The sequence below is a fragment of the Giraffa tippelskirchi genome, chromosome 12 (genome assembly GCF_054371585.1).
Source record: "Giraffa tippelskirchi isolate mGirTip1 chromosome 12, T2T-mGirTip1v1.2.pri, whole genome shotgun sequence".
NCBI lineage: Eukaryota > Metazoa > Chordata > Mammalia > Artiodactyla > Giraffidae > Giraffa > Giraffa tippelskirchi.
The window spans coordinates 36,111,809-36,129,726 of record NC_137286.1 but is presented as its reverse complement, the minus strand read 5'-3'; the positions used below and the strand labels follow the sequence as shown (position 1 = coordinate 36,129,726).

Here is a 17,918-nt window from a genome sequence, read left to right as displayed (position 1 = left end):
TGGGGCTTCCCTGGTGGCTCAGAAGGTAAAGAATCTGCCTGCAATGCTGGGGACCTGGGTTCAATCTCTGGGTCGGTAAGCTCCCCTAGAGAAGGAAATGGCTATCCACTCCAGTATTCTTGTCTGGGAAACCCCATGGACAGAGCAGCTTGGTGGGCTACCGTCCATAGCGTCACAAAGAGTCAGACATAACACAGTGACTAATACACACATACCACACTATGCATAATTAGGTTTGAAAGCATGGAGGCCAAGAGAAGATCTCCAGGTTGTGATAATATGGTTCCATGGTTACAGTGTATTTCATAAGGCTACTTATTTTATGGCCTAGGTGTACAAACTTTACTGAATAGTTCATTTTCTTTTTAATTACAAGAGTTTGAAATTTAAATCTTCATATTATTCAAAAACTTAGTTTTGCTTTTTAACAGATGTGCTTGATTACATAAGACAGTGGAATAAAGATACTGCTGACAAAAGAGAACATTAGTGAAAGGTCAGGAAATCAGATACAGTCCTTGACATAAGCTACCCCTTACATGTAACAGAAAAGAGATTCATTCACAAAACTGGAAGACAGTGCCCAATTCTTGTTTATAATAATTTATTTTTATAGCAACTAGTGAACTGTTTATCTACATAATGATAGTATTAGATCTCAATATTACATTTGTTATTACTACATCTGCTTGTACTATCTTGGTAGAAGTCAGATAAAATGGTTGTATCAGAATGAAGAATGAACAGGTCCTAGATCAAACTCAAATATTCCCAGTGAAATGTGTTATACGAATTGCATCATAAAGATCTATAAATATAAGATTTACACATTTTTTCTTGATGGCCATAATTAGCTCTATATTTTGAATTTCTATTTAACACATATTGGTTGAGATGCTTTATAAAAAGGATGAGGCAGGTGTAAAACTGAGGAAATTAATTTAATGATATTTTTAAGGCTTCTTTTCATGGCCTTCCCCTCATTTGAGCCCTTCACATTCTAAGAACATTTTCTGAGATTTTTAGAAGCACTGGTTTGTTATTAACTTAATGAGAGAAGGAAATGTGTAAACTAAAAAAGAAGGGCAAAAAAACAATTCAATACATCTCTGTAGAAAATTACAAATAACTTTTATTTTCAAATCCAATCTATTATAAACATCTTCCTCACAGAATTTATTATATCTTAGCTTTGATTACTTGGTATTAAATATCCCTATTTTTCAGTGATAAGATTTCCAAATTCTTTTCCATCCTGGTTTTCCTCGTCAACATTTTACCAAAAAAATTTTTTTTCATTTAGCATTTATTATATTCCAGGACTTACACTGGATGGAGGCAATTCAAAGACAAATAAGAGGATGCATTTCCTCCAAGGGGCTTATTATTCTATTAGGGAGCAGCATACAAAAGTCATTTAAGTGACATAAAGAGTCATAAAGATGTCTGAAACATGTCTGAGTATGTGAGCATATAATTACTAGCTGATATTTAGGGTAATCCTCAAATTGATGGCTTAATACAAGAAAAGTGTTTTATTCAGAGGCAGCCCTTCTCCATCACTTAAATCTGCTACGTTGAAAACATGGCCTCCAATGTCACTGAGGTAGGAAAGAGACAGGCTGGAGTTTTTCAGGAAACAGTTGCCTGGGGCCAGGTTTGGAAGTGGCCTGAATCCCTTCCCATAACATTCTGTCCCAGAACTCAATCTCATGGATCCAACCTATGGACAAGTGGGGCTGGGAAATGCAGAGGACCCCAAAGGTATTTATTGAACACTAATAGGCTCTGCCACCAAGTGTAAAATGGAGGCCAGTTAATTCTACTTGGAAAAGCTTTATAGAAAATATAATGCTTGAATTGGGTACCAGATCCCTTTACTTTATCAGTTTTCCACTGTACATGATGAGAAAACCAAGAGAATCAACTGAAAAAATATTACGAACAATAAAAGAATTTAGCAGAATAGCTGGGCCTCCACTGATTCAAAAGATAATTATTGCGCACTTGTTCTAGATTCATAGGAAACATCACTGAATAAAATAAAAATTCTTAAATTTTTAAATTTAAAAAACCATGGAATTTATAATCGATCTTGAGGAGACAGTAAGTAATAAATAAAGTAAATAAGCGCTTTCCTGGTGACTCAGTGATAAAGAATCTGCCTGCCAATGCAAGAGACACAGGTTTGATCCCTGATCTGGAAAGATCTCACATGCCATGGAGTAACTAAGCCTATGTGCCACGACTAATCAGCCTGTGCTCTAGAGCCCAGGAGCTGCAACTACTGAGCCCATGTGCCACAACTTGTGAAGTCTGCGCACCCTAGAGCTCATGCTCTGCAACAAGAGAAGCCACTGCAATGAAAAGCCCATGCACCACAAGTAGAGAGCAGCCTCTGCTCACCACCACCAGAGAAAAGTCTGTGTAGTAATGAAGTCCAGCACAACCAAAAATAAATAAAAATTATTTTAAAAATAAATAAAAAACCAGATAGCATGTTAGTAGATGACAAGAGATGTGGATAAAGGAAGAGTGGAAATGGGAGAAGAATAGGTTTCATTTTTTAAACAGAGGTCCAGCAGTTGACACTGAAGAGATGAATGATGTGAGGGAGTTAGCCATAAGGATATCCTGAGGAAGAGCATTCTACCACAGAAGGAAAAACCAGGACATTATCTTAAAGTCAGGAACTTTCTTGGCACTGGGGAACAACAGGGATGCCAGTGTGGCTGAAGTAGACTGAACAATAGGAGAGGAATAGGATATGAGGGTAGAGAAATACGACAGCCATTTAAGCCTGTGGTCTTTATGTGAGTGAAATGGAAAGTCATTGAAGAGTTTTAAATATAGGAGTAACACAATATTTATTAAGTTTATGTGTAAAACTTGATCTATATTTGCAGCAAAACATAAAATCTATAGAAAAAAACAGAGAAATGGGCAAAATTCATATAAAATGTTTTTAAAACACCCCTAAAGGACACAAAAGAGAATTTGAATAAGTAAGAAGATATGTATTACTCTTGGATAAAAAGACTCAGCACTATAAAAATTTTTTTTACATGAATGTATCAATTTAATGCAATTAATAATAAAAAAAAACTGTCCTTATGTGAATGTATCAGTTTAATGCAATTACCCCCTCAAAAAAATCCACAGTTTTTCTTTCTGGACAGATAAATTAATCCTAAAATTCATAAGAAAAAATTAAAAAGCAAGGGTGGTTAGGGGTGTGGTGATGCAAAACCTAGACTTACTATATATTAAATCTCACTATAAAGATCCAACAATTAAAAGAAGTTGCTACTGGCACATGAACAGGAGAAGGAAATGGCAACCCACTCCAGTGTTCTTGCCTGGAGAATCCCAGGGATGGGGGAGCCTGGTGGGCTGCCGTCTATGGGGTCGCACAGAGTCGGACACGACTGAAATGACTTAGCAGCAAGCAGTAGCAGCTACTGGCACATGAACAGGCCATAGGAAAATGAGAGAAATTCCAGAAAGAATTCAAATACTTACATTTGAAACTTAGTATATAACAAAGTTGGCATTTCAAATCAGTAGAGGAATTCAAGCATTTAATAAATACTTACTGAGTACCTATTATGTTTCAGGCACAATTCCAGTAGTAAACATGAGTAAAAGTTCTTGTCCTCATGAGGATGACATTCTAATGGGAATTATGACATTAAATCAATAATGTTGAAAGGACTGGGTAGTTATATTGAAGAAGATAAATCTGGACCATATACATATTCTAAATAGAATAAATTTTTAATTTTTAAAAAAGAACCTGCAAAGAAATGGGAAAATGCTTTATAACCTTGCAGTAAGAAAGATTTTTCTAAGTATGACTCAAATTTGAAGTTTAAGAAAAAAACAAAAGACTGAAAATTTTGACTGCAGACAAATAAAAGAACTACTGCATGGGAAAGTAAACACTGTAGGATAGGTAAGAAGAAACATAATAAACTATATATAATTATTTTAAATTAATATTATACATAAAAGGCTAACCTCCCCAATATAAGACAAGTTCTAGAAATAAAAAGGATCAATAATCCAATTTTAAAAAATAAGCAAATATGTGAACAAATGTTTATCAAGAAAGATAATTAGTATTTAAGCAATGAAAGATGTCTGACTTTACTAATAATTAGGAAAATATAAATGAAAAGAACACTGAGATACTATGGTTTTAATATATCACATTTGCAAAAATCCAGAAGTTTGACAAGTCTGTTGTAATGGAAACAGTTACTCAAATACATTACTGGTGGGAGTTCAAAATAGTATTATAATCCCCACAGAGAACTATTTGGTGACATCTATTAAAATCACAAAAGTATGTATGTTCAACCCTGAAATCTTACCTCTAGGAATTTACTTCACAGATAAGTAATTTCATACATGTGCAGATTTATACACATAGTTATATACTTCAGCATTGTGTAAGCAGTAACATCCAATGATGAGCTCAAGGAACTAAAGAATGAAGAGAAAATCAAACCCAAAGAAAGTGCAAAAAAAGAAATAACAAGCAGATATTAGCCAACCCTACTTGTGCTTAGATTTTTCATAACATCTTTGGGCTAGAGGAGTTTGTTTCTCCAATTTCATAGATGAGTCAAATGCAACTCAAAGAAGTGAGGCAAATAGTCCACAAGCATACAGCTTGTATGGGCAAAGACAGTCTCACAGCTATAATGAAGTCTAGACCCTGTGTTCTTAAACAAAACTCAACACTGTCTGCTATGAAAATTTGTTGTTACAAATTGTTGTTATTGTTATTTAGTCAGTAAGTCCTGTCCAATTCTTTTGCGACCCCATGGACTGTATCCCACCAGGCTCCTCTGTCCATGGGATTATATGGACAGGAATATATACCTGGCAAGAATATATACTCTATGACTGTTTATTTCAGGCCCAGAAAGTTACCCTAAGAAAAAAACTGAAAAGAAAACTCCACTCCATATGTACCAAGCTGCTTATTCACTCCACAAATATTTGTTGATTGTTCACTACATGTCAGGAAACATCCTTAAGTAATTTATAAGAAATAAATGCAGGCACTAATCCGACAGAGGTGACAGGCAAGTGTCCCATTCCCAGGGCTTCTCCTTAGGTCCTGCCAGAACCAGTAGTCACGTGGAGCCCTCTCCCCAGGGGATGCCCCTTGACTGTCAGGCTCTGTCGGCCAGAGGGGAATGCATTGCCAAGCCTCACAGGTCTGAAACAACAGCAAGGCAGCCGAAGAGACAATAAAGATCCAGGGCAGAGTTAAACAATAAGGTTCATCTCCTACACAAGGCCACTCCTTCAAAATTGGGAGAGAGAGCTATCTTGCCTAATACATAGAAACAAATACAGAGTCAAGCAAATGAGGAAACAGAGGAATATGTTCCAAACGAAAGAATAAGCTGAACTCCAGGAAACAAAAAAAACCTAAGTGAAATGGCGATACGTCATTTACCTACTAAACAGTTAAAAGTGATAGTCATAAAGACACCAAACTTGGAAGAAGAAAGGATAAACACAGAGATTACTTCAACAAAGAAATAGAAAATATATGAAAGTACCAAACAGAAGTCAGAGAGCTGAAGAATACAATAAATGAACTAAAAAAAATACACTAGAGGGGTTCAACAGCAGACTAGATGAAGGAGAAATAATCCATGTTCTAGAGTACAGGGCTGTGGAACTCACCAAAACAGAGTAGAAAAAAAAAAAAAAGATTTTGAAAAGAGAAGACAGCTTAAAGGACCAATGGGACAACATCAAATACAATAAAATTTACATTACAGGGGTCTCAGAGGAGAAGAGCAAGAGAAAATGGGGCAGAAAGCTTATTCAAAGAAACAATGGCTGAAACTTCCCTAACTTAAGGACACAGACATCAATATTCACACATATGAATGTCAAATCATTATGCTATACATCTGAAATGAATGGAATGTTGCATGTCAACTATACTTCATTAGAAATGACATCAAGAAGATAAGTCGATTTTAAAAAAAGCATTTATGAGATAACATTAAATGGAAAATGTTGACTACTATCTTTGATTTATCCTACATAAAAACAACTGGGCATGAGGCTCAGGCTAAGGGCTGAACTGATGTGAAGTTATGGGATTTGGGATGGGAACTGAGGTAAATTTATATTTAAAAGTTTCATTGGAAAAAAAAAATCAATGAAATAGGAAACAAAAATTCAATTGAGAAAAATCAACAAAGCTTAAAACTGGTGTTGAAAAAAATAATAAGTAAACCTCTAGGAAAAAAAGAACACAAAACATTTATATCAGAAATTAAAAGGTGACCATCACTACAGATACAGATTTTACAGATGTTTAAAAAGTAGTAAGAGAATAATATTGCATAGGAACCTGGAACGTTAGGTCCATGAATCACGGTAAATTGGATGTGATCAAACAGGAGATGACAAGAGTGAACACTGACATTTTAGGAATCAGTGAACTAAAATGGATGGGAATGGGTGGATTTAATTCGGATGACCACTATATCTACTACTGTGGGCAAGAATCCCTTAGAAGGAATGGTGAAGCCCTTACAGCCAACAAAAGAGTCTGAAATGCAGTACTTGGTTGCAATCTCAAAAATGACAGAAATGATCTGGATTGGTTTCCAAGGCAAACCATTCAACATCACAGTATTCCAAGTCTATGCCCCAACCACTAATGCTGAAGAAGATGAAGTTGAACGATTCTATGAAGACCTACAAGACCTCCTAGAACTAACACCAAAAAAGATGTCCTTTTCATCATAGAGGACTGGAATGCAAAAGTAGGAAGTCAAGAGATACCTGGAGTAACAGTCTAGTTTGGCCTTGGAGTACAAAATAAAGCAGGGGAAAGGCTAACAGAGTTTTGGCAGAGAATGCACTGACACATTGGTCATAGCAAACACCCTCGTCCAACAACACAAGAGACGACTCTACACATGGACATCTCCAGATGGTCAATACCAAAATCAGACTGATTACAGTCTTTGCAGCCAAAGATGGAAAAGCTCTATACAGTCAGCAAAAACAAGACCGGGAGCTGACCGTGGCTCAGGTCATGAGCTCTTTATTACAAAATTCAGGCTTAAGCTGAAGAAAGTAGGGAAAACCACTAGGCCATTCATATGACCTAAATCAAATCTCTTATGATTATACGGTGGAGGTGATGAATAGACTCAAGGGATTAGATCTGGTGGACAGAGTGCCTGAAGAACTATGGACAGAGGTTTGTAACATTGTACAGGAGGTGGTGACCAACACCATCCTCAAGAAAAAGAAATGCAAGGAGGCAAAGTGGTTGTCTGAGGAGGCCTTACAAATAGCTGAGAAGAGAAGCGAAAGGTAAAAGAGAAAGGGAAAGATATACCCAATTGAATGCAGAGTTCCAGAGAATAGAAAGGAGAAATAAGAAATCCTTCTTTAAGTGAACAATGCAAAGAAACAGAGGAAAACAATAGAATGGGAAAGACTAGAGATCTCTTTAAGAAAATTGGAGATACAAAGGGAACATTTCATGCAAAGAGGGTACAATAAAGGACAAAAATAGCAAGGACTTAACAAAAGCAGAGAGATTAAGAAAAGGTGGCAAGAATACACAGAAGAACTGTACAAAAAAGCTCTTAATGACCCAGATAACCACAATGGTGTGATCACTCACCTAGAGCCAGACATCCTGGAGTGTGAGGTCAAGTGGGCCTTAGAAAATGTGGCAATGAACCAAGTTAGTGGAGCTGATGGAATTCCAGCTGAGCTATTTCAAATCCTAAAAGATGATGCTGTTAAAGTGCTGTACTCAATATGCCAGCCCAAACTGGAAAACTCAGCAGTGGCCTAAGGACTGGAAAAGGTCAGCTTTTATTCCAATACCAAAGAAAGGCAATGCCAAAAGATGTTAAAATTACTGTATAATTGCACTCATTTCATGTGCTAGCAAGATTAGGCTCAAAATCTTTCAGGCTAGGCGTCAGCCCTATGTAAACCAAGAACTTCCAGATGTATAAGCTGGATTTAGAAAAGGTAGAGGAACCAGAGATCAAATTGCCAACATTTGTTGGATCATAAAAAAGCAAGGGAACTCCAAAAAAAAATCTATTTCTGCTTCATTGACTATGCTAAAGCCTTCTACTGTATGGATCACAACAAACTATGGAATATTTTTGAAGAAATGGGAATACCAGGCCACCTTACCTGCCTCCTGAGAAATCTGTATGCAGGTCAAGAAGCAATAGTTAGAAATGGATATGGAAAAAAGGACTGGTTCAAAATTGGGAAAGGAGTATGTCAAGGCTATATATTGTCACCCTGCTTATTTAACTTATATGCAGAGTACATCATGTGTAATGCTGGGCTAGATGACTTCACAAGCTGGAATCAAGATTGCCAGGAGAAATTATCAACAACCTCAGATATGCAGATGATACCACCCTAATGGAAGAAAGTGAAGAGGAACTAAAGAGCCTCTTGATGAAGGTGAAAGAGGAGAGTGAAAAAGCTGGCTTAAAACTCAACATTCAAAAAACAAAGATCATGGGATCCGATCCCATCACTTCATGGCAAATAGATGGGAAAAAAGTGGAAACTTGTCAGATTTCATTTTCTTGGGCTCCAAAATCACTGCAGATGGTGACTGCAGCCACAAAATTAAAAGGTGCTTGCTCCTTGGAAGAAAAGCTAAGATCAACCTAGACAGTGTATTAAAAAGCAGAGACATCACTTTGCTGACAAAGGTCTGTATAGTCAAAGGTATGGTTTTTCCAGTAGTCATGTATGGATGTGAGAGTTGGACCATAAAGGAAGCTGAGCACTGAAGAATTGATGCTTTTGAACTGTGGTGTTGGAGAAGACTCTTGAGAGTCCCTTGCACAGCAACGAGATCAAAGCAGTCCATCCTAAAGGAAATCAACCCTGAATATTCATTGGAAGGACTGATGCTGAAGCTGAAGCTCTGATACTTTGGCCACCTGATGTGAAGAGCTAACTCATCGGAAAAGACACTGATGCTAGGAAAGATTGAGGGCAAGAGGAAAAGGGCACAATACATATACACTTTTGAATTGTGCTGGAGAAGACTCTTGAGAGTCCTTTGGACTGCGAGGAGTTCACACCAGTCAATACTAAAAGGAAATCAACCTTGACTATTCACTGGAAGCACTGATGCTAAAGCTGAAGCTCTAATACTTTGGCCATGTGATGCAAAGAGCCAACTCACTGAAAAAGACTCTGATGTGATGCAAAGAGCCAACTCACTGAAAAAGACTCTGATGCTGGGAACGACTGAAGGCAAAAGAAGGAGGCAGCAGAGGGTGAAATTGTTAGCATCACTGACTCAATGGACATGAATTTGAGCAAATTCTGGGAGTTAGTGAAGAATAGAGGAGCCTGGCATTCTACAGTCCATGGGGTCACAAACAGTTGGACACAACTTAGCGACTGAACAACAACAATATACACATTACTATATAGAAAATGCTGTGCAGTGCTTAGTCACTCAGTTGTGTCCGACTGCTTGCAACCCCATGGACTGGAGCCTGCCAGACTCCTCGGTCCATGGGGATTCTGCAGGCAAGAATACTGGAGTGGGTTGCCATGCCTTCCTCTGGGGGGTCTTCCCAACCCAGGGATCGAACCCACATCTCCTGCATTGCAGGCAGATTCTTTACCAGCTGAGCCACCAAGGAAGCCCAAGAATATTGGAGTGGGTAGTCTATCCCTTCTCCAGGGGATCTTCCCACCCCAGGAATCAAACTGGGATCTCCTGATCTGCAGGCGGATTCTTTATCAGCTGAGCTACCAGGGAAGCCCATATATAAAATAAATAAATATTAATAATGACCTACAATATAGCACAGGGGCTTCCCAGGTGGCTCAGTGGGTAAAGAATCTGCCTGCAATGCAAGAGATGCAAGAGACTCAGGTTCGAACCTTGAGTCGGGAAGATTCTCTGGAGGAGGGCACGGCAACCCACTCCAGTATCCTTGCCTACAGAATCCCATGTACAGAGAGCCTCATGGGCTACAGTCCAAAGGGTCACAAAGAGTAGGACACGACTGAAGTAACTGAGCATGCACACAGAGCCCAGCGGAACTCTAATCAGCACCATGTAATGACCCATGTGGGAAATGAGTCTAAAAAAGTGGGGATATATGTATATGTATAACTGATTCACTCTGCTGTACAACAGAAAGTAACACAACATTGTAAATTAACTATACTCCAATTAAAAAAAAATAGGGTTTTCCTGGTGGCTCAGCTGGTAAAGAAACCGTCCACAGTGCAGGAGACCTGGGTTCAATCCCTGGGTCTGGAAGATCCCTTAGAGAAGGAAAAGGCAACCCACTCCAGTATTCTTGCCTGGGGGGTTACAGTCCATGCAACTGCAAGAGTTAGACACGACTTAGTGACTATACCACCATCAATTAAAAAAATAATAATATTGAGCCACTGAATCAAAAAATAATATATGTGACTCCAAACACATGCACACTAACATATCTGAAGCACAAGTTTCAAAACAATACTTACACTCATTATGTACTATTTATTCTAATATTTTTTCTGTTCTTTTCATTAATTTTAAGACATGTGAATGAAAATAAACAGAAAGTAGGATAGAAAAATAAAACTCAATCATTCCAATAAAGACACAAAAGGTGAAGTTAAACTAACTGTGTTTATAGACACATACTGGAAAATTGAAAGAAAAATGTATACTAGTCAAGTACCAAAAAAGGAAGCCTAGTATAACACATTAATGTCAGGTAATAGATTTTAAGACAAAAAATATTATTAGCGATGAAGAAGGTCACTATATCATGATAAAAAAGGACACTTCACCAGAAGACCTGGAAGAGGAAATGGCAACCCACCCTAGTATTCTTGCCTGGAAAATCCCATGGACAGGGGAGCCTGGCAGGCTGCAGTCCAGGGGGTCACAAAGAGTTGGACATAACTGAGCACATACACACACACACATACGCACACACCAGAAGACATAACCATTCTAAATTAATATATGCTTAATAACACTGCCTCAAATACACTCAGCAAAAATTAACAGAAATCATGATATTAAAGATCCAAAATTAGTGAGAAATTTGGACATAATCCTTTAGTTACTGATAAATAATGAAGATAAAAAAATCATTAAGGATATGAGAGATTTGAACAGCACACTATAACAAGCCTGATCTAAAGTGTATACATAAAACTCGACACCTGTCAATTAAAGAATCCACAATCTTCTCTTGCAGACACAGACCATTTAAAATTCTGTACATGAATCAGGCTCCAGAGCAAATCTCAACACTAATGAACTGATATCATGTAGTCCTCAACTTTAAAATATTAGCTTAAAAAAAGAAAATCACTGTGCTAAATAAGCAAATAAAGAAACTAGATAAGAAAAGCCAGAGGATGCTGGTTTGAAAATCCAAATAAGAAGAAGAAAAAAACAGAAAGAAGAAAAAGACCAATGTGTAAGAGTAATTAAATTTGTAAAGCCTACTTGTTTATTGCCATTGTAGTATTTCTAAGTATTTTATTAATTTACTTATATATTTCATGCAAGAAAAATATACTGACCACTGATTCAGAGATGAATCAACAATTATTTAAACTGTCATCTACCACGGGCAAGGCGATTTCCTAGATGGTAAGAATGATGGGGGATATTTATTGTACAATAAAGAAAGTGAGTATATATGTGATACAAAATATAAGGCAATAAATTCCACACATTTCTCTGTACAGATAGGAGGAGATTAATTTTGATTTGTGATGAGGTGAGTGATTAGGGAGGAGGCAACCTTGAAATATAAGTAGGATTTGAATATCCACGTGCGTTTGTGCTCAGTCGCAAGTCAAGTCCCGCTCTTTGCGACCTTATGAACTGTAGTCTGCCAGTCTCCTCTGTCCGTGGGACTTCCCAGGCAAGTATACTGGAGTGAGATGCCAACAGACAGGAAGAAAAGGAAGGGTGAGAAAATGCAAAATGTATCTAACATAAATAGTAAATGGTTCTAGGTAGAACACAGACCAAGGAAGAATAGAAGATCACAAAGGTGGTTTGGGGGCAAACAGTAGATGCCTCTAAAAGCTATGGCAAAAGGTGAAACTTTATTGTACCTGTGGCAGATGGGTAGGTATGAAGGTTGTCACTGAGGTTTTATTTTAGCAGAAGGAGTGATGAGAATTAGGGTCCAAGAAAATTGGCCAGGAAACCATTTCTATAGACAAATCAGGGATTAAGAAGGTATGAGCTAACACAATGTTTGTAAGAACACAGAAGGCTAGAAAGATGAGAGACCTACAGCAAAGGCAGAATTATGACCTGACAACCAGACAAGGTTGAACCCTTGACAGTTAAAGATGAATCAGTTTTCTCAGTGACAAGGTGGTCGGATTGTCATTAATAGAAATAGAGAATGCAGGAAATAGTATGAGTTGGGATGGGAAATGAGTTTGCCTTCACACATAGACAGTATAGCCTATAGGACTGTATTAGAAACATGGTCCTAAAATTATTAGAAGGCAATTATTTTTATAAAATATGATTTTAAACTTATCTGCCATTCAGTTTCACTGAACTCTTAGTCACTATATTTCTTCATTTTTTCTCAAGGTCCCTTTTGTTCCTCCTGACCTCACCTTCTTCCAGTATGTTTAACAACTCCAGGTTATATCATGCACACTGTGCAGTGAGTGCTAATCTCAAAGAATCTCCTGCAATCACGCAACATGGTGACCTTGCTTCCTTCCTAACCATTATGAATCGTGGGGCATAGTTCCAACTTCTCCTCAATTATTACCACTATTAAAGTCTGAAATTAGGAAGAAACCAGATATATTCTCAAGCCTGGCAGGAGTTCCCAGCAAAGTAGCCCATTCTCTTTCATTAGTCATTCTTTGAAAATAAACTAAAAATGCATCTCTATAAAATACAAAAGCAGAGTGACAACCTAAGTGCTATGGACTAAATGTCTGTGTCCCCCCAAAAAATCATATGTTGAATTTCATAACCCCAATATGACAGTATTAGGAGGTAGAGGCTTTGGGAGGTAACTAAGTCATGAGGATGGAACCCCTCATGAATGGGATTAGTGACCTTATAAAACAGGCTCTAGTGAACTCTCTCTTCCTATCATGTATGGCACAATCTTTCATATTTTTCTGAGTATGTTTTATAACCCTTTAAAAAGCAAAAAAAAAAAAAATACTTCTTAGGTCAAGGGTCAAACAAAAACAATCTGGCCTGTGGTTTGTAATTTGCTTACATCTAGAGGAAGGTCCTCTTCATTCTATCATATGTTGTCTCTGCAGTCTGATAGCTGGCTCCTTACCAGCTCTTCCTGACAATAAATCTGCCAGTCAAAAGTTCTACCCAGGTACATCTGCAAACCAGGAAGCAGCCACTCCCCAGAAACCAACCAGGCTGGCACCCTGATCTCAGACTTCTGGCCTTTAGAACTATGAGAAATAAATTTCTGTTTTTCATAAGCCACTCAGTCTATGGTATTTTGCTATAGTAGCCTGAACTAAAACACTAGATTTCTTCCCATTTCAATGACTCTCCATATTTCAATACTCTTTAACTCTTTCTTTTCACTTAGTATACAGTCAGTTAATTTTTCATTTTCTCCTTATTTTACTATTACCTTAGGTCTCCTCTCCTCCTTTTCTCTAAGGTTTTTCTGAGAATGAAACATGGAAATGTGAATAAAGAATAAGGTCAGTAAAGAAATTTGAGGGGATAATGGAAATATTCCATATTTCGTGGTGGTGGTGGTGGTTTCACAGGTATAAACATTTGTCAAAATTCATCAGTTATGCATGTAAATGAATGTTGTTTATCATACATAAATTATATTTCAGTAAATGGATTTAAAATATAATCTAAAGCATCTGGAGGGTGAGAAATAATTGCTAATTTGTTCCTCTATCCACTTCTTTTTTCACCTAAGAGGAAAAAAATACCTATTTTTAAAAATAGTCAGTCACTATTCCTTCCATGAAAACTTCTAAAAACTTCCTGAGATAATTATAAGGTTATTTCTCTGTCTCTCCTCCTCCACACTAAAGCCCAACATCCTTCACTTTTTCTGCGAATTTCACTTTCCTATTCCTTTATTTAATATGGTCTTAAATCTAGATTCTATATCTCTCATTTCAGTTAAATAAAAAAAAAAACAGAGTAATTGACACACATGCTACAAAATATCTTTGGATGTCAGCTCTGCTAAAATCTATGAACATTACTGGTAGTACTATTGTTGTTAGTTCACATATTAAAAGAGGTTTATTATAATCCCCTTTAATCCTATTCAACCAAACTCACATGAAGTCAGCTATACAAGAACTATTTTCAAGTCTTTTATTAATCACTGGCTATAACTATACTCCCAAAGTGAATCATATTATTTTATAACAATAATAGCTAAGACATCTTTCTTTTTAAAATTTGCTGCCCCCGTTAGAAGAACTTAACTCTTCATTTTCTTTTTAATATATCAAATGAGGTCTTGGTACCAACACAGTTATCATGTATTTATATATTCTAAATCAAAGCAAAATCTCTCATGGTGTGTTTTCTTACATAATGAATTCTCTAGTTGTTTTGCCAGTAATATTAAGTACAGACTGTCTTCCATAATTTGCTAAAATTGTAGAGAGTTTACCAAGATGGATTATTAAAAAATACTAATAGACTTGAAACTACCACTACAAATTTTCAAAATAAACACTTGAGATGATTTGCCACTTTGCTTTGTTTTTTTAAACCGTAATCCTTTTCTATATAAATATGAGGTGTTCCTCACGCTTTTTCATCTCACACTCTTTATTCAATATTTATCACTTCTTAAAGAAGTGAGTAGATAATGAAAAATAAAATTACCCTCTCCCCAGTCCATTTTACTCACCTACAAAATGGGCTGGGAATAGTAGGTATCACATAACAAAGTCCTCCATTCAGGCAGAATGACCTGTGACTAGGACCACAGGGCTCTTCGTGATCTAAAATACATACACAAATAAAAGACAAATTATAGTTTTTCTAATAAAATAAGGAAAAGGACTAAGTATCTTAGATTGAAGTAGTAATTCTAAAAATTAGAATAAAGACTTGTTTCTTAAAATGAAGGACTTAGTCTTATTCCTTATTTGATAAGCAGGGACTTCTATCTCTTTGAGGGAAAGAAACTAATCTGTCTTAAGGATATGGCCATTAATTACAATGGAGTTAAAAACTCTATTGCAGAAATAGGGACTCTCTATAATATATTAAGGGCTTCCCTGGTGGCTCAGTGGTGAAGAATCCACCTGCCAATGCAGGAGTCGCGGGTCTGATCCCTGAGCTGGGAAGATCTCCTGGAAAAAAAAAATGTCAACCCACTCCAGTATTGTTGCCTAGAAAATTCCATGGACAGAGAAGCTGGGTGGGCTACAGTCCATGGGTTCGGGAAAGAGTTGGACACAACTTAGCGACTAAACAATATAATAGATTAAAAGGAGAAGATCAGTATCTTAAAATAAATAGTGGCTTTTCTCATTCAGTACAGCTTTGCTTAGAGTTCTGTCCCAATAGTATATTTAGATTCCTATCTTTCCTTTAAGGTCTCAGACACATTAAAGTCTGAAATTGCTGTGGGAAAAATTTTTAGATTATTAACTAAATTCTGATGTTCAAAATCATCTTTAAGTATTTCTATATATGACAGTTTTAACATCAAAAAACAAAAATATCTTATTAGGTTTTGATTTGCAAGGGGAATTTAGGTAATAGCTGGTTAACTATAAAGACGTATTTAAAGTCCTCAGTAAAACTGAAAACAGTAATACCATCATATGGGATACAGCAAAAATTTTTGGAATATTAAGAAAATAACTCTCTGTGTCTCTCTTCCTTTCTCTTGTCTTTCTCCCTCCTTTCTTCCTTCCTTATCTTTGACCTTTCCATTATGCTTCTTTCTCTGCCTTCCCTTTCTCTCTTGGTACCTATCCCTCCCTTCCAGACTCTACCTCCTCACTCACTCTTAGAAAAAAAAAATCCCTCCAAAACCATTAGACAGAAAAATTTAGAAATAAACGCAGGAGAAGTTATAATGGTATATATATAACATTATATAACATATATAACATTATATAACATGTTATATACATACCATTATAACTTATATAATAAGTTACATATACTATATACTTTAAATATGTCTTTATAGTTACTCATTGAGTTATACTACTATAGACTACTATTTATGATTAGGAAAGTCAATTGCTGAATGATTTATCTTTTGATCCTGAAGGAGGAATTATTTAATACATTGCTTTAAAATTCCTGATCGTTTCTGTGCAGAAAGTGACGCAGAATCTTATGTGAAGAAGAAAATGGCATTGTTCCAATCTGGCATTTTAAAAAATAGCATACTAATTTTAAAAAAGTTATTTAGCATTTATTTGCCACTAAGATATTAATACCCTTAAGATATAATTACTATCGAACCAGATGTCTTCACTGTCAGAATTTGAACTTTGCTTTTATTTTAAATTGTTTCACCCTCACATTACAATTATAAAAGTATAAAATGTAAAGAGGAAAATAGAACTTAACAAAGAATTTAAGTGGAAAAAAGGAAGGTAAACCAACCAGAACTAATCTTCTAATTTTCTTTTTTTTTACACAATGTTATGCTTCTTTACTAAAGGAAATCAGTCCTGAATATTCATTGGAAGGACTGACGCTGAAGCTGAACTCCAATACTTCAGCCACCTGATGCAAAGAACTGACTCATTGGAAAAGTCCCTGATGCTGGGAAAGATTGAAGGCGGGAGGAGAAGGGGACAACACAGGATGAGATGGTTGGATGGCATCACCACCTCAATGGACATGAGTTTGAGTAAACTCCGGGAGTTGGTGATGGACAGGAAAGCCTGGCATGCTACAGTCCATGGGGTCGCAAAGAGTTGGACACGACTGAGCAACTGAACTGATGCTTCTTTACAACAAAACAACTTTTTTCTTTTTTTCAAAACAACTTTTTATAAGATAATTCTTACAATTTTCCAGGAATAATTTGGCTAACAAATAAAATCCCAGTTGACATTACATTACGTTAGAATCATGGATATCATCACATATGGTTTTCCATTGAGGGTGGAGTGTCAACTTTATTACAGAATGCTTCCTGTAGCTGAAATTAATGTCCTTGTTTCTAATAGGATCACAACCAGTTATGACTCAACATCTGGGATTTTATCAGTAAGGAATATTCATCTAACCTGAATCACTATCTCTGAATCTATTTGTATTCTGATTTCATTTACTTATTTGTAAAGTTGATAGCAGATTTAGAGTATATCAGAATTAGTTTGTAAAAAGCGATAAAATGTAGGTCTAAAAGTACAGGTCTAAATAAAATAGTTCCATGTTATAAAGCAAGATCTTTCAAAACCAAGGTATTTCATATTTCTAGGATAATTTTAGATGGGAAAAATACAGTCTTGTGTTGATACACATTTCTTTTTTGTTTCTATTTCTATGATATAAATTTTTTGACACACATTGACAAAAGTATAAACTTACAAGAAATTACCTGTTGTCATCTTAACTTCTAAATAGTTTCATTCTTGGTCGAAAGTTTAGGGTTGAAAAACAGCACCTAAAATTAATAATTCAGGAAAAATTATCCTCTTTTGATAGCATTACAAAATTTCAAATATTGTAACAATAATATTCTTTTAAATGATGAAAATAATTAAGCATTTATAGGCTAGGGACAAAATTCTTTGATTAGAGCATCTATATTTTTAGATACTTATCATATATCAATAAAAAAATCTGAACAGGTAAAACTAAAAGATCAATAAACAGTATAAATGCACTAGATACAAGTCACTGC

At 36.2% G+C, this 17,918-nt stretch overlaps 1 protein-coding gene across 6 annotated transcripts in view; it reads right to left on the bottom strand.

Moving 5' to 3' along the window:
• NRG4 (neuregulin 4) overlaps positions 1 to 17,918 on the bottom strand; it is a 101,177-nt gene that overhangs the window by 39,848 nt on the left and 43,411 nt on the right. For all 6 annotated transcript variants that reach the window (XM_081549681.1, XM_081549683.1, XM_081549687.1 and 3 more), the window contains 2 exons: positions 17,613 to 17,678; positions 14,943 to 15,036 (listed from right to left, as the gene is read on the bottom strand). In XM_081549681.1, coding sequence (XP_081405807.1) covers positions 14,943 to 15,036; positions 17,613 to 17,622 — 104 coding nt within the window. In that variant the 5' untranslated portion in view covers positions 17,623 to 17,678. The remainder of the gene's footprint in view (positions 1 to 14,942; positions 15,037 to 17,612; positions 17,679 to 17,918) is intronic.